At 37.8% G+C, this 24,267-nt stretch overlaps 1 protein-coding gene across 1 annotated transcript; it reads right to left on the bottom strand.

Moving 5' to 3' along the window:
• Positions 1-299: 299 nt before the first annotated feature.
• LOC119518084 (vomeronasal type-2 receptor 116-like) lies at positions 300-23,974 on the bottom strand. Its single transcript, XM_037815158.1, is given in 10 exon segments — positions 300-620; positions 5,189-5,244; positions 7,123-7,925; positions 7,927-8,053; positions 21,667-21,790; positions 22,115-22,342; positions 23,167-23,249; positions 23,252-23,325; positions 23,327-23,775; positions 23,777-23,974. Coding segments are annotated over 10 exon segments (2,397 nt in total). The 5' UTR covers positions 23,909-23,974.
• Positions 23,975-24,267: the final 293 nt, after the last annotated feature.

The raw sequence follows: 24,267 nt of genomic DNA on the forward strand, positions 1-24,267 counted from the left end.
CCTTCCCATCTTTTGATACTATAAAACTATCCGAGTTACTGCAGTTACTCGGGGAGAGAGATTTTAGGCTGATAGGCCATCTGATCTCCTGCTTGGCGCCTAGCCATAAACACTTTCTCTCCTTGAAACCCCAGTATCTCGGGAATTGGTCATTTGAGCACATTGGGCAGAGAACCCATCGCTTTTGATCGGTATCAGTATTGTTGCCATGACTCACTCCCTCTCTTCCACCTTCTCTCAGGGCCTCTATTTTTTTTCTTGAATACTTCCTACAATTGTACTTTTCCTATCTGATCTTTTCAGTTTTCTCCTTTAATAGGCAACTTGGTTTTTGGCATCTCTGATGAATATTCCACTCCATATGTAAAATCCTTGTTGGGGGTCTGGAAGACCCTTCTGTTACTTCCATTTCTCCCTTTTTGCAGCTCAGTCTGTAGTATCTCTAGCTCTGACTTGAATTCTCTAATCTTTATTTCCACTGGTTCAAAAGAGGGTACCATCGGCACCAGCAACTCCAGAGCCATCCTCATTTTTCCCTTTTGTGCCATTTCTCCTGTCTGCATCTCCAGATCCACTCTCCCCACTTCTTCATGCTCCAACTCTGCTGGATCGCAGAGTCTCTGTTAGAGACGATAGATATATGAACTCAGCAAATGTGCAGGATACAAAACTAACATGCAAACATCAGTTTTATTTCCATGCACTATCAATGAACAATCTGGAAAGGAAATTAAGAAAACAATTCAATTTACAATAATATGAAAAGAATAACATAATTAGGTATAAATTTAACCAAGGAAGCAAAGACTTGGATAATAAAAACTATAAAACAGTGCTGAGGAAAGTAAAGAAGACCTAAAAAAATGGAAAAATACCCCATGATGAACTTGTGGATTCAAAGACTTAATATTGTTAAGATGACAACATTTCCCAAAGCAATCTACAGATTCAACACAATCCCTATCAAAATCCCAGCATTGTTTTTTTTTTTCTATCGTCAAATTAATTTAGATTGCAAGGGTTCCCAAACAGCCAAAAGAATCTTGAAAAAGAAGAAATAAAGTTGGAAGACACACACTTCTTGATTTCAAACCAATAGTATTCAAAACAGCATGGTAGTGGCATATGGATAGACATATAGACCATTGAAATAGAATAGAAAGCCAGAAATAAACCCTCACATACATGAAATCAATTGATTTTCAACAAGGTTGCTGTTAAAAGAAATAAAACAAAACAGAGTTATTGTGGCTAAGAGATTTAACATGGAGTCAGAAGGTCATTCTGGATGTTACTCTTAGACAGGTTCAAAAATGGCCAAAGTATGCAAAGCCTCAAGCACCAATGTTCCTCAAAACCCCAAGGTTATCTGGATCATAAAACAAGCTACGAGTTAAGGAACTCAGTTAACTAACCTGAAGGACAATTAGAGTACCCCAAATATTCACCAATCACAAACAACTTGTATAATGCTCTTCTTTTCCTTTAAAAACCCTTTCCTAGAAATGCCAAGATGGGATATGATTTGGGCTGCTACCTGAATCTGTGCTCCCTGAATTGCAACTCTAAGACCCCAAACTAATGCCTTTATTGTCTTGTGGTTTAGTTTGTTATTTCTCTGTTGAAGTGCCAGCACCATTCAATGGGGGAAGGACCATCTTTTAAACAAATGCTACAGAGAAAACTGGATATCCACATGCAAAAGAATGAAGCTGGACCTCTACCTTACACCATGTACAAAAATTAACTCAAAATGGATCAAAGACCTAAATTTAAGAAGTAAAATTGTAAAATTCTTGAAAGGAAATATAGGGGAAAATCTTCATGACCATGTATTTGGCAATGGATTCTTAGATATGAGACTGAAAGCACGAGCAATAAAAGAAAAATTAGCAAATTGGACTTCAGAAAAATTAAATACTTTTGTTCCTCAAAGGACACTATCACAAAAGGGAAAAGACAACCCACAGAATTAGAGAAAATGATTGCAGATCATATATCTGATAAGGGATTAATATCCAGAATATATAAAGAACTTCTACAACTCAATAACAAAAAACAAGCAACCCAATTACAAAATGGGCAAAGAACTTGAATAGACATTTCTCCAAAGAAGATGTACAAATGACCAATAAGCACATGAAAAGAGGCTCAACATCTTTAACCATTAGGAAAATGCAAATCAAAACCAAAATGAAATACCACCTCACACCCACTGGGATGGCCATTATCATAAAAAAAAGAAAATAACAAATGTTGGCAAGGATGTGGAGAAGTTGGGAATCTCATACATTCCTGGTGGGAATGTAGAATGCTGTAGCCCCACTGAGAAAAGCAGTTTAGCGGTTCCTGAAAACTTAAACATTGGATTATAATATAAGCCAGCAATTCCATTGCTAGCTATATACCCAAAATAATTAAAAACAGAGACTCAAACAAATACTTGTACACCAATGTTCATAGCAGAATTATCCACAATAGCCAAAAGGTGTCCATCAATAGATGAATAATGAACAAAATGTGGTATATTGTACAATATAATACTATTCAGCCATAAAAAGGCATGAAGTTCTTCTACATGCTATAACATGGATGGACCTTGAAAACATTATGCTAAGTGGCATTAGCCAGACAAAAAAGGACAAATATTGAATGATTCTACTTTTATGAGGTATCTCAAATAGGCAAATTCATAAAGAGAGAAAGAGGAAGACGTTACCTGGGACTGCAGAGAGGAGAATGAAGAGATGTTGTTTAATAGGTATCAAGTTTTTGTTTGGGATGATAAAAAATTCTGGAAATAGTGGTGATTGTTAGACAACACTGTGAATGTACTGAATGTCACTGAATTGTACACTTAAAAATAGTTAAATGGTACATTTTAACATGTTTATTTTGCCATAATAAAAGAAGAAAGGAAAATTGATTGGATTTGGAGGTGGGGGCAGACACTGGATGAGACTTTGGAGTTGGTTTCCATGGGAAGGGTTGAGTGTATTCCATGTAGCTGTGGCCTGTACTTTAGGTGGATGTTTAGTGGTGATGTGAGTGGACCATGGGCAGATATTGTCAGTTGCCACTCCAGTTGTTTTATACTCACTCATCCTTGGTGACTGACATTGCCTGCCATAATAGAGGCTTGGTGACAGATAATTTTCCAGAATCTCTCGCAACTAGGGTTGACTAAGTGACCTGGCTCTGGCTAATGAGATGGGAAGCATCTGTTGGGGGGCATTTAGGAAGTATTTTACTCCTTAATAATTAGGAAGAGGAGCAAGGAAATAAATCTCCTTCCCACACACTTTTTTTCTGGCTTTGGGTATAGTCATGTAAGCATTGAAGCCTGTGACTTTACAAACCATCCCATGACTATGAGGTCCCAAGTGTGAGAATGGACATCAGCATCCTGAGGATTGTCTAGTGGAATAAATGAAGGAGCAGGGGTCTTTGATGATACGGTAGATCCACTAAACCAGCCATGGTGTATACTACCTCTGTATTGCTTTGTTAAGTGAAATAATATAAATCCCAAGTGTTTATGCCACATTTAGTTGCATGTTCTGTGACTTGTAGCTGAAAGCATCCTAACTTAGAAGTCCTTCCATTGTAAATATGTGGCTATATACTGTGGGGAATCTTCTCTGTTTGCTTTGAAATAAACTAATCTATCTGTTTACTTTGGAATTTTCCATTGAAATAATGCCACAAAGAAAGTCATGTTTCAAGGTTTTATAGAAAAATTTTTGTAAAATTATGATTGAATATTTGCTTTCAAAAAAGAATAAGTTGTAAATTTCCCTGGCAACACAAGACATGACTCCTGGGGATGAGCCTGGACCTGGCATTGTGGGATTGAGAAAGCCTTCATGACCAAAAGCAGGAAGTGAAATGAAACAAAATAAAGTTTCAGTGTCTGAGAGATTTCAAATGGACTTGAGAGGTTACTCTGGAGGGAATTCTTATGTGCTATATAGATATCCCTTTTCAGCTGTTAGTGTATTGGAATAGCTAGAAGGAAATACCTGAAACTGTTGAACTGCAACCCAGCAGCCTTGATTCTTGAAGATGATGGTATAACTATGTAGTTTACATGGTGTGACTCCATGATTGTGAAACCTTGTGACACATACTCCCTTTATCCAGTGTATGGACAGATGAGTAGAAAAATGAGACAAAAATTAAATGAAAAATAGGGTGGCATGGGGGGATGGAATGCTTTAGGTGTTCTTTTTTACTTTTACTTTTATCTTTATTCTTATTTTAATTTTTTTGGAGAAAGAAAAATGTCCAAAAATTGATTGTGGTGATGAATGTGCAACTATATGATGGTACTGTGAACAACTGATTGAACACTGTGGATGATTGTATGGTATGTGAATTTATCTCAATAAAACTGAATTAAAAAAAAAGAATAAGTTGAGTAGATAGCAAAGCAGAATGACAAATATTAAAAAAAATCCCCAAGGTTTTTATGACCTGTTCTTCTGAATATGTATTTAAGTTACATTTAGATCAAACTATATGTAAATGCCATTCTTTGAAGGTCAAAAATTTTCAGTATTGGTAATTTCATATGGTTCATGTGAACCTAAAATAATTTAAAATCTGAAATACATATGTGACATAATGCACAAAATGGCATCTCTGGAGATTTCTTATACTAAAAATCACTGTTGTATTTTATTTTTATATGCTTTACAGGAAATAAAACATAGTGGCACATATGCTTTCTTTACCCTTTTGCTGAAATATGTAAATAATCGTAGCATGTTTTACTGAGCCAACTCTGCTATGAACAGGAGCCATTAATTTAAAAGAGAGGTTTAATCTCTCTAGAAAAACTGATCTGTTTCAGTTATTAGTGTAAAATATTCAAAGCTTAGAAATAGGTTGACAAATTCAGACAGGATGAAATTGCTATGAAGTACTCAGTGTATTTACTCCTGAAGCAGAACATATGATTAGCCTATGACCCAGAGATTCCACTCTCATCTATGCTCAACAGAAAAGTTACCTAGATAACAAAAAAACTATTCTATAAGATTCAATGTTAATCCTGGACCTACTTTAGAGAATCTAGACATTTCCAAAAGTTTTCTTAATTTGATCAGGAATATATATCATAAAATAAACAACCTAATTAATAGTAAAATCTTTTTAACATTATAACAAAAAGCAAAAACTCTACCCGGTAGCCCAAATCATCACAAATCTTATACAAGATACTAAATAAGGAAATGAAACCTAGAAAAATATATGGGAATAAGTATGCATAAATAATGGAAAATAAAAACTTTGCATAAGTGCATTACTATGTATATAAAAGTATATCAGATCAGTTTGGTGGTTCTATATGAATCAGTATACAAAAACCAACTCCTTCCTCGTACATCAAAAATAAGATTAAAAATGTAACAAAAAATATCACTTCAAAATATCAATGAAAGGCCTCTAATATCCCAAGGAATTAGATGAACAAAATTACTGAATGAGAGTACTAGTTTCCAAGTGCATTGTAGTTTCCAAGCATTTTTGCCCTTCCTAGAGGAAAATTTCCCTTTCCTATCCCACTGAACTCAGACTTGAAATGTGTGACTTTCTGTGATGAATAAAATTTGGGCAGATCCAAGCAGAAGTAGCATGATCTGTAATAGGATTCTCAATCTCTCTTTGTCCTCTGCTTCCAACAGCAGCAGTGTCCCAGATCAGAGCTGCTTTTTCACCTGGGCCTCAGAGTAAAGAGATAATTCTAATGCTTAACAGATATACAGTATAATAAATAAATCAATCTTGTGGCTGCGAGCCACTGAAAATTTGAGATTCTTTTTACCCATGCAAAAAGTAGAAAGAGCTAACTGACACAGACATTAGTATTAGTTTGAATTGCCTTTTTGTAGGACATATCTGGTTAAATATCAGCAATTTCCTATGGACAGATAATGCTTTTAAATTCATATCTATAGATTAAGAGGGTTGCATGCAGGTATGATTTAGAGACTATCATGAGCCTGACAACATTATTGGCTGGAGTTTTCCTTTTCTTTCCCTTTAGGAGTGGGTGTGTGCAGAAGGTATGGAAGCAAATATTTGTGACCAAGAGGGAATACTATAGTAGATTGCATTATTGATGTCAGGTGTTTCTTTCCTCAGTGTGGGAGGATTTTACATTCCCACAAGAGTGACATTAAGCTTGGCCATGTGACTTGCATTTGAAAATGAAACATAAGCTCAAGAGATACTTCCCTTAAGCAGAAGGTTTGCAAGCCATGGTGTGGTCCTGCCAGTTCTCTTCTACCTCTGTGACAACATCACCAATGTCAAGAGTGGAGTCTGAGTGCTGGAGTGGGGACCCTGATTGATGGGCTTGTAAAATGAACATCACTTAGTGAAAGGGGCTGGTGCAACTAGTTACAAAACATATTTATATAAAGAGAGGCACCATGTTTCCGAATGAAAACTCTAAAGGAAGTACATATACATAAATTCTCCCCCAAATACATGCAAAGTTCAGGAAAAGTATAAAAATCTATATGGCAACAGTATTTTTAATGACATTTCCAAGATGATTTTCAAGTGAAAGAGAAATGTACAGGAAATTCAAGTCAACTTTGAACAGGAAGAACAATGAAAGAAGACTTGTGTTACCAGCTATCTAAACCTAGTGTAAGTTAAGATAGGACATATCAGTGAATACAGAATCAAACTCATAAATATACAGGGGTTTTTATATAATAAATGTAGCATTTCAAATTAACAAGGAAAAGAAGGAATAATTACCAAATGGTCATGGAGGAGCTAGTTAATTTACTTAGGAGAGGCTTTAATTTGAGAGAGGTAAATGGAGAAAATATGAAAATAGAAGAAGAATGCTACCGATAGGTGGGTTAGTAAAGACACTGTTGGAAGGAATGGCAACCATTCATAGATGTTACTCCAAACATCACTCTGAGAGAAAATTTAGGCCTGAAACACCTGGATGATTGTGAGTTATGGTACCCTGACACTATGAAACACAGGAGAGTCTCATGACTGCTGAAAATTGTGAAACTCATCCAATTTTTAGCTCATTATTTCATATCTTATTAAAGGAACAATTTAATTCAGATGTGGAGCCCAATTTACCCAAGACAAAAAAGTTTCCTCCTAGCCCCATAGAACTTGTTTTATCCCTTAGCAACATCAGGGTCTTCCTCTTGGGCCTTAGCAGTATAATGTAGCACTTGGGAGCAAAGATGCAGCCCAGGAACCCAGCACTGGAGGCCAAGATGGAAAAGATCTCCACAGCCACCATGGCCTTCCCTTTGGTGCTGTGATAGACAGGAAGGAAGGCGACCCAGACGCTACAGATCACCAGCATGCTGAAGGTCAGGAGCTTGGCTTCATTGAAGGCATTAGGCAGGTTCCTGGCCAGGAAAGCCAGTGTGAAGCTCCCCAGGGCCAAGGAGCCCAGGAATCCTAGGACACAGTAGAATGCAGTGATGGAGCCCTTGTTACACTCAATGATGATGCTGCCAGGCTCGGAATGAGTGTCTCTGTCAACGAAGGGTGGAGAAGTTCCCAGCCAGAGTCCATAGATAGTCAGCTGGATCAGGGAGCAGGCAGGAATGACAGAATTGGGGGCCCCTGAGACCAACCGCTGCCTCATCCTTCTTCCCGGGGTTGTAGCCTTGAAAGCCAGAATCACAGTACGAGTTTTAGCCAAAACCGTGGAAATGGCCATGGTAAATGCAACTCCAAATGCTGCTTGTCGGAGGATGCAGGTGGCTGTGTTGGGACGGCCAATGAAGACCAAGGAGCAGAGGAAGCACAGGATGAATGAGATGAGCAAGATGAGACTCAGTGTCTGGTTGTTGGCCTTGATTATGGGAGTATCTCGGCGTTTCACAAAGATCCCCAGGACCGCAGCAGTGAGGAGAGAGCCACAGAGCTGTGCAGGCCAGAGCTGCCCCCAAAGGGTCTCCATAAGCCTGGGAGATCACGGCCTTCTGGAGGCAGCGATCCCTCTCAGTATTTGGGTATTGAGAGTCTGGACACTTGATACACAGATCCATATCTGTTAAGAAATGCAAGATGTGAATATCTCTGATTTGGTAATTTTCACTTCTTCATGGATCCTGAAATTTTGCAATTTGGTTTAAAATTTCCTTCTTATAACTAATTAGCTAACAAATACAGGCTGTTAAACAGATAACAACACAAAGTTGGTAAAATAATCTACTTTATTCTTTTTTATGGAAACAATCTTATTGCGTGTTCACTCTTGCATTTTCTTCACAACATAACACTTCCATATCAGCCTGTTATCTATTATAATTACCTTCTCTGTGTCATACCTTGGGTTATTATATCAACACAGAAAGCATTTAATGAGAGACTGGAGTAAGACAGGCAGCCTGCTGTGTTCTGGGGATATAGAAGTGATCAAGTCTAGAGCCCTCACTGGCAGTGCTTCAAAATGACTGTATTTATGGTGTCTGATATATTCTTAAATTCAACTTCTCTTTATTTTCACTTGCTCTGTATTTTTCACATGTTAATTTCTCACTATGTATTGTAACAGTAACTTGGGTCTTTATCTTTCATCCAATCAACACCACTTAGACATTGTTAATATTTCTCAAAACAAAGTCTTAACATTTTATTTCTTTGCCTAAAATACTACAATGGTTGTCCTTAATCTTTAGGAAAATGTCTAAACTTCTAACAGGCTAAAAAAGACCCTTTCCAGTCTCAGTTTCACCCTCATCTCACTTCATCTTTTCACACTTGTAAATTTGATGCAAACTTACTTGCAATTCTCAAGTCACTTTGCTCCCCCAGATTTGTATGCCTGTGTGCAGACTTCTGCTCTCCAAGCTTCTTGTTGTTCCCTCTAGTCCAGAATTCAAATTCACACCTATGATTATAAATTCTGCGTGTGCCTTTTCACCTGGGAAGCACCCTGAGCTGTTTTGTTTACCACCTCCAAGATTTCAGAGCACCCTTCCCACACCTCTATGAACTTTTCATATCTTGCTGAAATTCTCTATTTATTTACCTATTTATAGTATTAAGGATGATAAATGACAGCCTTTTTTTTGTTCAAAGAAAAAATATGAGCGTTAGATAAAATGGGATTCAAACTGCAGCTTGTCTACTTGTAGGAATGTGATCTTATTTATTTCAGTTACTAGTAAAATGGTGTTGAGGATGAAATCCTTCCCCCTTAGGATGTGATGTGGAGTGAATGCAAGTACACGTAATGGGCCTGTAGCACCTTTCATCTCTCAATAAATGGCAGTTATAGGTAGCACAACATTTCCACATATCTATGACCAGTTCATAGTGAAGGGCATTTAAGGTTTTTTTTTTTCTTTTTCAATAAAAGAATGAACAACTGGAGAGGCAGGGCAAGATGGCAGATTGGTGAGCTGTATGTTCTAGTTACTCCTCCAGGAAAGTAGGTAGAAAGCCAGGAACTGCGTGGACTGTACACCACAGAGCAATTTGACTTTGGGCATAAGTCATACAACACTCATAAACACGCCGAACTGCTGAGATCAGTGAAATCTGTAAGTTTTTGTGGCCAGGGGACCCGTGCCCCTCCCTTCCAGGCTCAGTCCCATGGGAAGAGGGGCCATCAGCTCTGGGAAGAAGAAGGGAGAACTGCAGTGGCAGCCCTTATCGGAAACTCATTCTACTGATCCAAACTCCAACCATAGATAGACTGAGACCAGACACCAGAGAATCTGAGAGCAGCCAGCCCAGCAGAGAGGAGATAGGCATAGCAAAAAACAGCAAGAAAAACTCCAAAATAAAAGCAGAGGCTTTTTGGAGTTCTGGTGAACATAGAAAGGGGAAGGGCAGAGCTCAGGCCCTGAGGCTCATTTGCAAATCCGGAAGAAAAACTGATCTTTCTGCCCCCTGGATCTTTCCTTAATGGCCCTAATTGCTTTGTCTCTTAGCATTTCAATAACCCACTAGATCTGCGAGGATGGCTTTTTTTTTTTTTTATCTTTTTTTCTTTCTGTTTCTAGAATAATTACTCTAAGAAGGCCAGTACAGAAAGCCTCAAAGACTTGCAATTTGGGCAGGTCAAGACAAGAGCAGAACTAAGAGAGCTCTGAGACAAAAGGCAATAATCCAGTGGCTGAGAAAAGTCACTAAACACCACAACTTCCCAAGAAAAGGGGGGCATCTGCTCACAGCCATCATCCTGGTGGACAGGAAACACTCCTGCCCGTCGCCAGCCCCATAGCCCAGAGCTGCCACAGACAACCCAGTGTGATGGAAGTGCTTCAAATAACACACACACACCACAAAAATGGGCATGGACATTAACCTTCCCTGCACCCTCAGCTGGTTGTCCCAGAGTTGGGAAGGTGGAGAAGTGTGAATTAACAAAGTCTCATTCAGCCATCATTTCAGCAGACTGGGAGCTTCCCTACACAACCCAGCAGCCCAGAACCACCCTGGGGGGATGGCACTCACCTGTGACATAGCACAGTCATCCCTCAACAGAGGACCAGGGGGCACACGGCCTGGAAGAGGGACCTACTTGCAAGTCTCAGGGGCCATACGCCAATACTAAGGACTTGTGGGTCAGTGGCAGAGACAAACTGTGGCAGGACTGAACTGAAGGATTAGACTATTGCAGCAGCTTTAAAACTCCAGGATAACCAGGGAGATTTGATTGTTAGAGCCACCCCTACTCCCTGACTGCCCAGACACATGCCCCATATACAGGGCGGGCAACACCAACTACACACGCAAGCTTGGTACATCAATTGGACCCCACAAGACTCACTCCCCCACTCACCACAAAGGCAAAGCAGGGGAGAACTGGCTTGTGGAGAACAGGTGGCTCGTGGATGGCACCTGCTGGTTAGTTAGAGAAAGAGTACTCCACCAAGCTGTAGATCTGATAAATTACAGATAAGGACTTCAATAGGTCTACAAACCCTAAAAGAACCCTATCAAGTTCAGCAAATGCCAAGAGGCCAAAAACAACAGAAAATTCTAAAGCATATGAAAAAACCAGACGATATGGATAACCCAAGCCCAAGCACCCAAATCAAAAGATCAGAAGAGACACAGTACTTAGACCAAGTAATCAGACAACTAAAGATGAACAATGAGACCATAGTACAGGATACAAAGGATATCAAGAAGACCCTAGAAGAGCATAAAGAAGACATTGCAAGACTAAATAAAAAAAATGGATGATCTTATGGAAATTAAAGAAACTGTTGACCAAATTAAAAAGATTCTGGATACTCATAGTACAAGACTAGAGGAAGTTGAACAATGAATCAGTGACCTGGAAGATGACAGAATGGAAAATGAGAGCACAAAAGAAAGAATGGGGAAAAAATCAAAAAAATCAAAACGGACCTCAGGGATATGATAGATAATATAAAACATCCGAATATAAGACTCATTGGTGTTCCAGAAGGGGAAGAAAAGGGTAAAGGTCTAGGAAGAGTATTCAAAGAAATTGTTGGGGAAAACTTCCCAAATCTTCTAAACACCATAAATACACAAATCATAAATGCCCAGCGAACTCCAAATAGAATAAATCCAAATAAACCCACTCCGAGACATATTCTGATCACACTGTCAAACACGGAAGAGAAGGAGCAGGTTCTGAAAGCAGCAAGAGAAAAGCAAGTCACCACATACAAAGGAAACAGCATAAGACTAAGTGGTGACTACCCAGCAGCCACCATGGAGGCGAGAAGATATATTTAAAATTGTGAGTGAGAAAAATTTCCAACCAAGAATACTTTAACCAGCAATGCTCTCCTTCAAATTTAAGGGAGAGCTTAAATTTTTCACAGACAAACAAATGCTGAGAGAATTTGCTAACAAGAGACCTGCCCTACTGGAGATACTAAAAGGAGCCCTACAGACAGAGAAACAAAGAAAGGAGAGAGAGACTTGGAGAAAGGTTCAGTACTAAAGAGATTCAGTATGGGTATATTAAAGGATATTAATAGAGAGAGGGGAAAAATATATATGACAAACATAAACCAAAAGATAAGATGGCTGATTCAAGAAATGCCTTCACGGTTATAATGTTGAATGTAAATGGATTAAACTCCCCAATTAAAAGATATATATTTGCAGAATGGATTAAAAAAAATGAACCATCAATATGTTGCATACAAGAGACTCATCTTAGACACAGGGACACAAAGAAATTGAAAGTGAAAGGATGGAAAAAATATTTCATGCACGCTACAGCCAAAAGAAAGCAGGTGTAGTAATATTAATCTCAGATAAAATAGACTTTAAATTCAGGGATGTTTTGAGAGACAAAGAAAGCCACTACATACTAATAAGAGGGGCAGTTCAACAAGAAGAAATAACAATCATAAATGTTTGTGCACCCAATCAAGGTGCCACAAAATACATGACAGAAACACTGGCAAAACTAACGGAAACAATTGATGTATCCACAATAATTGTGGGAGACTTCAACACATCACTCTCTCCTATAGATAGATCAACCAGACAGAAGACCAATAAGGAAATTGAAAACCTAAACAATCTGATAAATGAATTGGATTTAACAGACATATACAGAACATTACATCCCAAATCACCAGGATACACATTCTTCTCTAGTGCTCACGGAACTTTCTCCAAAATAGATCATATGCTGGGACTTAAAACAAGGCTCAATAAATTTAAAAAGATTGAAATTATTCAAAGCACGTTCTCTGACCACAATGGAATACAATTAGAAGTCAATAGCCATCAGAGACTCAGAAAATTCACAAATACCTGGAGGTTAAACAACACACTCCTAAATAATCAGTGGGTTAAAGAAGAAATAGCAAGAGAAATTGCTAAATATATAGAGACGAATCAAAATGAGAACACAACATACCAAAACCTATGGGTTGCAGCAAAGGCAGTACTGAGGGGGAAATTTATAGCACTAAATGCATATATTAAAAAGGAAGAAAGAGCCAAAATCAAAGAACTAATGGATCAACTGAAGAAGCTAGAAAATGAACATCAAACCAATCCTAAACCAAGTAGAAGAAAAGAAATAACAAGGATTAAAGCAGAAATAAATGACATAGAGAACAAAAAAACAATAGAGAGGATAAATATCACCAAAAGTTGGTTCTTTGAGAAGATCAACAAGATTGACAAGCCCCTAGCTAGACTGACAAAATCAAAAAGAGAGAAGACCCATATAAACAAAACAATGAATGAAAAAGGTGACATAACTGCAGATCCCAAAGAAATTAAAAAAATTATAAGAGGATAGTATGAACAACTGTATAGCAACAAACTGGATAATGTAGAGGAAATGGACAATTTCCTGGAAACATATGAAGAAACTCAACTGACCAGAGAAGAAATAGAAGACCTCAACCAACCCATCACAAGCAAAGAGATCCAATCAGTCATCAAAATTCTTCCCACAAACAAATGCCCAGGGCCAGATGGCTTCACAGGGGAATTCTACCAAACTTTCCAAAAAGAACTGATACCAATCTTACTTAAACTCTTTCAAAACATTGAAGAAAATGGAACACTACCTAACTCATTTTATGAAGCTAACATTAATCTAATACCAAAACCAGGCAAAGATGCTACAAAAAAGGAAAACTACCGGCCAATCTTCCTAATGAATATAGATGCAAAAATCCTCAACAAAATACTTGCAAATCGAATCCAAAGACACATTAAAAAAATCATACACCATGACCAAGTGGGGTTCATTCCAGGCAAGCAAGGATGGTTCAACATAAGAAAATCAGTCAATGTATTAGAACACATTAACAGTTCGAAAGGGAAAAATCAAATGATCATCTCAATAGATGCTGAAAATGCATTTGACAAAATCCAACATCCGTTTTTGATAAAAACACTTCAAAAGGTAGGAATTGAAGGAAACTTCCTCAATATGATAAAGAGCATATATGAAAAACCCACAGCCAGCATAGTACTCAATGGTGAGAGACTGAAAGCCTTCCCTCTAAGATCAGGAACATGATAAGGATGCCCGCTATCACCACTGTTATTCAACATTGTGCTGGAAGTGCTAGCCAGGGCAATCCAGCAAGACAAAGAAATAAAAGGCACCCAAATTGGAAAAGAAGAAATAAAACTGTCATTGTTTGCAGATGATATGATCTTATATCTGGAAAACCCTGAGGAATCAACGATACAGCTACTAGAGCTAATAAACAAATTTAGCAAAGTAGCGGGATACAAGATTAATGCACATAAGTCAGTAATGTTTCTATATGCTAGAAATGAGCAAACTGAAGAGACACTCAAGCATAAGATACCATTTTCAATAGCAGCTAAAAAAATCAAGTACCTAGGAATAAACTTAACCAAAGATGTAAAAGACCTATACAAAGAAAACTACATAACTCTACTAAAAGAAATAGAAGGGGACCTTAAAAGATGGAAAAATATTCCATGTTCATGGATAGGAAGGCTAAATGTCATTAAGATATCAATTCTACCCAAACTCATCTACAGATTCAATGCAATCCCAATCAAAATTCCAACAACCTATTTTGCAGACTTGGAAAAGCTAGTTATCAAATTTATTTGGAAAGGGAAGATGCCTCGAATTGCTAAAGACACTCTAAAAAAGAAAAATGAAGTGGGAGGACTTACACTCCCTGATTTTGAAGCTTATTATAAAGCCACAGTTGTCAAAACAGCATGGTACTGGCACAAAGATAGACATATAGATCAATGGAATTGAATTGAGAATTCGGAGATAGACCCCCAGATCTATGGCCGACTGATCTTTGATAAGGCCCCCAAAGTCACTGAACTGGGTCATAATGGTCTTTTCAACAAATGGGGCTAGGAGACTTGGATATCCATATCCAAAAGAATGAAAGAGTACCCCTACCTCACACCCTACACAAAAATTAACTCAAAATAGACCAAAGATCTCAATATAAAATAAAGTACCATAAAACTCCTAGAAGATAATGTAGGAAAACATCTGCAAGACCTTGTATTAGGCGGCCACTTCCTAGACTTTGTACCCAAAGCACAAGCAGCAAAAGGAAAAATAGAAAAATGGGAACTCCTCAAGCTTAGAAGTTTCTGTACCTCAAAGGAATTTGTCAAAAAGGTAAAGAGGCAGCCAATTCAATGGGAAAAAATTTTTGGAAACCATGTATCTGACAAAAGACTGATATCTTGCATATACAAAGAAATCCTACAACTCAATGACAATAGTACAGACAGCCCAATTATAAAATGGGCGAAAGATATGAAAAGACAGTTCTCTGAGGAGGAAATACAAATGGCCAAGAAACACATGGAAAAATGTTCAGCTTCACTAGCTATTAGAGAGATGCAAATTAAGACCACAACAAGATACCATCTCACACCGATTAGAATGGCTGCCATTAAACAAACAGGAAACTACAAATGCTGGAGAGGATGTGGGCAAATTGGAACTCTTATTCATTGTTGGTGGGACTGTATAATGGCTCAGCCACTCTGGAAGTCAGTCTGGCACTTCCTTAGAAAACTAGATATAGAGTTACCGTTCGATCCAGCCATTGCACTTCTCGGTATATACCCGGAAGATCGGAAAGCGGTGACACGACCAGATATCTGCAAGCCAATGTTCATAGCAGCATTATTCACAATTGCCAAGAGATGGAAACAACCCAAATGTCCTTCAACAGATGAGTGGATAAATAAAATGTGGTATAAACACACGATGGAATACTACAAGGCAGTAAGAAGGAACGATCTCGTGAAACATATGACAACATGGATGAACCCTGAAGACACAATGCTGAGCGAAATAAGCCAGGCACAAAAAGAGAAATATTATATGCTACCACTAATGTGAACTTTGAAAAATGTAAAACAAATGGTTTATAATGTAGACTGTAGGGGAACTAGGAATAGAGAGCAATTAAGGAAGGGGGAACAATAATCCAATAAGAACAGATAAGCTATTGTGGGTAAATTTAACATTCTGGGAATGCCCAGGAATGACTATGGTCTGTTAATTTCTGATGGGTATAGTAGGAACAAGTTCACAGAAATGTTGCTATATCAGGTAACTTTCTTGGGGTAGAGTAGGAATATGTTGGAAGTAAAGTAGTTATCTTAGGTTAGTTGTCTTTTTCTTACTCCCTTGTTATGGTCTCTTTGAAATGTTCTTTTATTGTATTTTTTTAATTTTTTTTATTTTTCATACAGTTGATTTTAAAAAAAAAGTTAAAAAAAAAAAAAAGGAAAAAATATGTAGAGCCCCCTTGAGGAGCCTGTGGAGAATGCAGGGGTATTGGCCTACCCCACCTCGATGGTTGCTAACATGACCACAGACATAGGGTACTGGTGGTTTGATGGGTTGAGCCCTCTACCATAGGATTTACCCTTGGGAACATGGTTGCTGCAAAGGAGAGGCTAGGCCTCCCTATAATTGTGCCTAAGAGCCTCCTCCCGAATGCCTCTTTTTTGCTTAGATGTGGCCCTCTCTCTCTAGCTAAGCCAACCTGAAAGGTGAAATCACTGCCCTCCCCGCTACATGGGATCAGACTCCCAGGGGAGTGAATCTCCCTGGCAACGTGGAATATGACTCCCAGGGAGGAATGTAGACCTGGCATCGTGGGACAGAGAACATCTTCTTGACCAAAAGGGGGATGTGAAAGGAAATGAAATAAGCTTCAGTGGCAGAGAGATTCCAAAAGGAGCCGCGAGGTCACTCTGGTGGGCACTCTTATGCACAATTTAGACAACCCTTTTTAGGTTCTAAAGAATTGGGGTAGGTGGTGGTGGATACCTGAAACTATCAAACTACAACCCAGAACCCATGAATCTCGAAGACAATTGTATAAAAATGGAGCTTATGAGGGGTGACAATGGGATTGGGAAAGCCATAAGGACCACACTCCCCTTTGTCTAGTTTATGGATGGATGAGTAGAAAAATAGGGGAAGGAAACAAACAAACTAACAAACAGACAAAGGTACCCAGTGTTCTTTTTTACCTTAATTGATCTTTTTCACTTTAATTATTCTTGTTATTTTTGTGTGTGTGCTAATGAAGGTGTCAGGGATTGATTTAGGTGAAGAATGTACAACTATGTAATGGTACTGTGAACAATCAAATGTACAATTTGTTTTGTATGACTGCGTGGTATGTGAATATATCTCAATAAAATGAAGATTTAAAAAAAAAGATGAATAAAAAAATAAAAAAGAATGAACAACTGCTTTAATTTTCAAAAAGCAACAGAATAAGAAAGCCACATTTTCATCTCCCCTAAGTACAGATTTCCAGGTTTCACTGATAGTAATATTTCTTTGTTTCAGTCTATGGTTTAAGCTTTCTGGCTAGCCATCTGAGCACCATCAAAAGTGTAAAAGTTTTTTGTGCCTTTGGATGTCCAAAGAATTTGGTTTTTATGCAGTCAAACCTGTTTTAAATGTTATTGGTAATATTTGCCATTGGCTTATGCTTGGGGAATTGACCCAAAGATATTTGATGCATATCTGCTTTCTTCTATGTTTCCTGGTATATTGGTGTTTTAAAATGGGAAAAGAATCATATGAAGAAGAAAAGGGAAGGAAAAGTGGCATTACAATAGAAAATTTTCTGATATTTATCTGTGCTATGGAAACCTGAATCCTTTTAAATATATTCATGTTTGTAAGTTCAGTGCTCAATATAAATAAAGTCAATGAAGCTAGGTTAAAGTATTCAGCTAGTCTGTTAAAAGTTCTGGCATAAAGTTATCCTGGCTACATTAGTCTACATTTTGGGGGAAATTGCCATTGAATGTATTTGTGTTTTCAAGGTTAATAGTAATTGTGCCGGTTTGAGTGTATTGTGTCCCCCAATTGCCATTATCTTTGTAGTTTTGTGGGGCAGATGTTTTGGTGCTGGTTAGATTTGCTTGGAATGTGCCTCACCCAGCTGTGGGTGATGATTTTGATGAGATGTTCCCATGGAGGTGTGGCCCCACCCATTCAGGGTGGGCCTTGATCAGTGGAGCCATATAATTGAGCTGACTCAGAGAGAGGGAACTTAGTGCAGCTGTGAGTGATGTTTTGAAGAGGAGCAAGCTTGCTAGAGAGGAATGTCCTGGGAGAAAACAGTTTTGAGGCCAGAGCTTTGGAGTGGACGCCGGCTGCCTTCTTAGCTAGCAACGGTTTTCCAGAAGCCATTGGCCATCCTCCGGTGAAGATACCTGATTGCTGATGTGTTACCTTGGACGCTTTGTGGCCTTAAGACTATAACTGTGTAGCGAAATAAACCCCCGTTTTATAAAAGCCTATCCATCTCTGGTGTTTTGCATTCTACAGCATTAGCAAACTAGAACAGTAATATTTTCCAAAATTTTTCTATAAATTGAAAACCTAGTCCATTTTGTAAAGTCTTAGCAACAAAAAGAGATGACAGGAAGAAATCTAGCTTATGTTTTCCTTTTAAGACTTGGCTAAAAGAGATGAAGATATAAAGAATTTTGTCCCAATTAACTAACTAGTTTTCCTCATACCAATGATTAACTAGTTTTCCTCCTACCAGTCATTAACTAGTATGTGTGGTTGATGGATTTCAGACTATTAGTATCAGTGTAATATTAAAGAAGTTACTTAATCTCTCTGTCTCAATTTTCTCATCTAGAAAATGGAAATAATAATATAATAGTGTCTACATCCTGGAATTGTGAGGGTTGAAGGAGTTAAGATACATAAAGCACTGAAAATAATGCCTGACACATATCAAGTGCTATCTAAACACTTGATGTTATTATTTCTTCTGTCACCAATTTGTTTATTATGTGGCATGAAACTCCAGGATTCTCTGTACAGTTTCATGGCTCTATTTATTTTGTGTTAATATCTCATTTCTTTATTATTCAATGTTTTAAAAGTATATTTTAATATCTTGAATTTTGAGCCCCCAATTTTAACATTGTTTGTCAAATGCTTTGGATACTTTTTCTGATTAATCTTCCAGGAAAACTTTATAATTCATATAAGGGTCAAAATATTTATTATCATTTCTGTAAAAAAGGAATTTGTCTTACAGTTAATTTATCACTATTTGATATCTTTCAAGTTGAGACACTTCCAATCAATACTCAAGTCAACATTAAATACTCCATAATATTTAATATTTCTTTTCCTATTAGACATGCATACTTCTTGTGAGTTAATTATTAGATATATTAATTGTTTTTGCTGCACTAAATGGGATATTTTTCTACTCCATTATAAATGATTATTAACTAGGTATAATAATTGCTATTTTTCTGTAAGTAATTGGTACCTCACCATATTGCTAAATTGCATTATTAATTCTAATAACTGTTCATACTTTGGTTTCTTGATAGATAGACATATCACCTATCAATAATATTAATGTTTCTTATTTTCTATACTAAATATTTACTTTCTCAATTCTTACTCCACTGAGCATATCTTCCAAATAATGTTAAATAATAGTGGTAAAATGAAAATCATTATTTTTTACTAGCCTTTCAGAACAATATTGAATCCATCTTTAATGAAATTTTGGCTTTATAATAATCTTTGTATAAGAAGGTGTCAGAAATGGGATCCCCCATCTCAGTTTCCCAGGACTGCCGTAACCAAGGACCACAAACTGAGTGGCTTAAACAACAGAAATTTACTGTCTAGCAGTGGGGGCCAGAAGTCCAAAATCAAGGGGTTGGAGGGGCCATGCCTCCTCTGATGCCTACAGGGGAGAATCTGCCCCTGCCATGCTCCTGGCTTCTGGTGGTTTCTCTACAATCCTTTGGCTCCAATCTCTGCCTGTGGCCTCTTCTCCCTCTGGTATCTTCTCTCTCTGGTGTCCAAGTCTCCACTCCTGTGAGGACACCAGTCATGTGGATTAAAGGACCACCCAGTCCCATCTGGCCTCATCTTAACTAATGATACCCTCAAAGACTCTCTTTTCAATAAGGTCAATTCACAGGATCAGGGTTTGGGATGTGACTATGTCCCTGGGGAGACAAAAGTCAACCCACAGGACCATTCAATTATTTATATTCTTTTACTTTATTTTTTCAGACTTGAATGTTCTACTAGATGAAATTGAATATGTAGTACACAAAAATTTTACTAGTTTCTTAAGGGTTTCACTACTGTTTTCATCTGCTTCTGAATGGTCTTGGAAACAATCATGACTTTTTAAATTATGTGTTTCTTGAAGTTTTGTACTCCCCAGCAATTTGATACAACATTAAATAATAATAGTATGAATACTAAACTTTTGTTTTGCTAGCAAATATAATTGGGGGCATTCTCTAAGTGTTTTCTTGTTTAATAGGTTTGTTGTCTGTGCTAAAATATTGGTCTATGGCTGCTGTAACAAATGACCACAATGTTGGTGGCTTAAAGCAAGAAAAATTTATCTTCTCACAGTTCTGAAGGCCAGAAGTTCACCATCAGCATCACGACCATCAGGGTGGGCAGGGTCGTGTTCTCTCTGGAGGTTCTAGGGGAGATTCCATTCCTTGCCGCATGCACCTTCCCACGACAGTCAGCGTTTCCTGGCTTGAGGCTGCGTCCCTGCAATCCCTGCCTCCGTGGTCACATTGCTCCCTGCTCTGCTGTGTGCACCACATCTTCCTCTGCCTCTCTCAGAGAGACTAGGATTGGGTTTAGAGACCCCTGGGGAATCCAGGAAACTCTCCCCATTTCAAGATCCTTCACTGAGTCACATCTGCAAAGTCTTTTTTTTTCCCTTGTAAATTAATATATACATATTCCAGATATTAGGATCTGATGTCTTTGGGAACCACTATTCAGTCTGCTACAGTCGGTTTTTGGCTAGTTACTGTTTTTCTGTCCTTTTACAGCAATGCAACTTACTGCTTACATGATCACGTGTGTTCAAGCCATATTGAAAGTTCATTTCAGTTATTTTAATATAAGAAGAGAAAGTGATGCCATTTATATGATCTCTGCAAATAATTTTTTCCCTTCACTAATCTGAATGTTTACCTGTCAGAATATAACTCAAACACTTTCTGCAAGAATTCCCTGAATTCTATAAGTAAATTAAAAAAAACAGTCATGTTTTGCTCCATAGGTTCTTAAACAATAGTACTTTTACCATAATGATTATGGCAACGACCTAGGATGATTTCACTACAATTTTGCCTCTTGCTTTTCTGTGAACTACAAGAGGGTAGGGACAATTATTGAAGGTAGCATAATTACATTCAGCATTTTGCTGAGTATATAAAACAATATCATAGTGCAGCATTTTCTCATTTTATTTATTAAGTCATTTCATATTCACTCATTTATTAATTTTAAGAATCTGTTTGCAAATACCCACTACTCTCAGAAATGGTGCAAAGTACTTGGGAGATGGAAATGATACAAAAAATGCCTTAGACATGATTAGGTGAAGAAGAAAAAGCAGTGTACCTTGACAGAGGGAGAACACATGTCAAAAGTGATTTTCTTGAAGAAATACCTGAGTGTGTCTAAAATATGAAGAGGAATAAGCCAGAAGGAAGCAGAATGTCACATGAAGGGGTTCGTGTTAATCACAGTAATGAAATTCTTGAATAGCTGAGTGAATAGCTTTGACTCTAAGGTCCTATTTCAGATACTTTTTGTTTTCTTGGACTAATGGTGGTAAGAGGGTGAGAGAAAGATTAGAGGAGATATCTGTAGACCTGTACCTGTTTCATTAGAAATCTCATTTTCTGGGCAAGGGGTGCAGTCAAAGCAACAAGCAGCCTTTCCCTCTTGAGGGGTTTTCCAGAATCCAGGATCGCAACTTTTGCTGCATATAGAGTGGGGTGTCTAAAAAAATCAGAGGAGAAATATTATTAATATACATAAGTAATATCCTGTTGGCAGTCAACAAAACTAAATTAAACTAAATTGGCTGATTGGAAGCACTCAAGCTTAATGATATTAAATACAGCCAATTTGGGAAACATATGCTTTATGCTATGTTTCATAACATAGTTGTACAATTGTTAAGGAAAATTACTCAAGTTACAAGGCAAATTATACCCACATATGTGACTTCTAGGCAGTAAAAGGGGGTGCAGAATCTCATGGCATTGCTTTTTCTAAATTATTTATGTGTAGCTGTGTAAAGTCAAACTGTCTCCTACCAACCTCTTTAAAACCGATGGCCCACTCTATGGCCTCTTTATTTATGGAAAAACCTTGACCCTGTGGAGCCTGTGGAACAAACTGTCCTACTTTCACCTGTAATCCAATTCCATGAGGAAAACTCCCATAGTTGAGTATATCATATGTGGCCTTAGAGATTCTTTTGTCATCCAAAAGCATATGCTCACCAGCACTCTTGTTAAAATGGACATCCTTCAGCATGGAGTGGAGCTACAAGACATGCATAATTTTGTGAATAAATAGAGTTCTGGGTTTGAGGACACCTGAACTGGATTCACATTAGTGAAACCTGTTATATATATGACTTTGCAAACAAACTCTTAATCTCTTTAATTCTTCATTTAAAAATTACTCCAACTTCTTAGCAGTAACATAAAGTCATGCACATGAAGCACATGTTAAACTTAGTATCATATGAATATACATCCTTGAAGGATGGCTTAAGGACAGAAAGATCAAAATATTTTTCTATGGAAGAGATTCAGTCAAATCTTGCTTACATTCAATGCAGCCTCCAACATTTGACACGTTTAGAGTTTCAGTCTCATCTGAAAAATGGATGTAACAGTATCTGTTGCCTAAATTATTGCAGAATTAAATGGAATATTCTTTAAATTCACCACCATAACAACTAGCAGTAAGAGGATACTGAGACCTCGTCCCATCCCCATTACCATTTAATGACTCCACATGCTACATTCAGATATACTTCAGGTTGGAGAGATATTGAGGGAACTTTGTTACACAAGGTATTGCTTTAGATTCACAGCTGACTATATTCCATCTCTGGCATTTGTACTTTCTTCTGATAACCATTTCTACAGAAACAGGTTGAAACCAAACTAGGTGGGATTCAAGTCCCATCCTAGACAGTGAAAAATCACAGGTGCTTCTCAATATCTGGTGCAAGTAACCTAAGTATACTGTTTTGCTTGAGGTCTTGTTGAGCTTCTCAATTACATTTATGCATATGCATGTGAATCTACTCAACACATGTGTTGAATCAATGAAGCCAGACTATTGTAAAACACTACCTGCCAAGGGTGAAACTTGACTTTATTTCCTATTTCCATATAGTGCCTTTCCACCTGTTGAAGAAGCATTTCATGCAGGGTTTGGCCAGGGCATACACAGCATTATAGACATAGTAACTCCATTCAGACATGGTTGTGTCAAACTGGTGCAAAGGCAGACTCCAACAAGGCATTTGGTGCACAGCCCTCCAGTTTATCACAGTCAGATTCAGAAATTGAACAATCAAAATATATAAGCCATAATTTACTGAGATAAAAGTCTTCTGGGTATTTGGAAGGGTTTGCTATCTGGAGAAAATGTTTGAATACAGGGATCTCACTGTGGTTGTGAGAAAATGTTAGTGTCCCATGGAATGTGTCAAGCATGGAGAATCTCTCACTGGTGGTAAAATCCCATTGTGATGTTGTGATCCAGACTCTCCATGTCACCACGTAAGTCCATCTATGAAAGTTCAGACCTAGAAATGAATCTGTGTCTCCATAAATGACAACAACCCTTGCTGATGACTCTTGGATTCTGAGGAGGTATTTGATGTCCAGTATAAAATAACTTCTCTCAGTGACGGAGATCATTTCCACAAATTCCACACCGACCTCATTTCTCTCCATCTTGTCCTCTCAATTCTGACAGAAATTGAACACCTTTCATATCTTCTGAGGCAACCAGCCCAACCCATGTCCAGTGGAAATGCAGCATTAATAACACCATGCCAATGGGCAGAGAAGTATCTTTGGGGGCCATTTGACAGAGTGATGGAAATTGGCTATTTTCATGCAGAAGAGGCTCAAAGGGGCCATAGATAAGCGAAACAATGAAAGGACGAGATCATCATATCTGAGTTCAATGGAAGCATATTGCAGTGAATTCACTCAGGAAGTTTGATAGCTCTTAATGGGTATTTAATAAAGTACAGAAGGGAAGATTTTTTTCTTTTCAGTATCACTGCAAAATGTCCCTTGGAGAGTTCTCTAGGAAAATAACTTTCATTCTGAGAGCTTTGTTGAGATGAATAGCTCACACAAACTCCCATAAACCACCTCCCGTAAGGTTTTTTAATATTTGTGTTTCCTTCCATGGTTTCTCTCCATTCTCTATCTCCA

Source organism: Choloepus didactylus, chromosome 21 (assembly GCF_015220235.1).
Source record: "Choloepus didactylus isolate mChoDid1 chromosome 21, mChoDid1.pri, whole genome shotgun sequence".
In the NCBI taxonomy this organism is placed as follows: domain Eukaryota; kingdom Metazoa; phylum Chordata; class Mammalia; order Pilosa; family Megalonychidae; genus Choloepus; species Choloepus didactylus.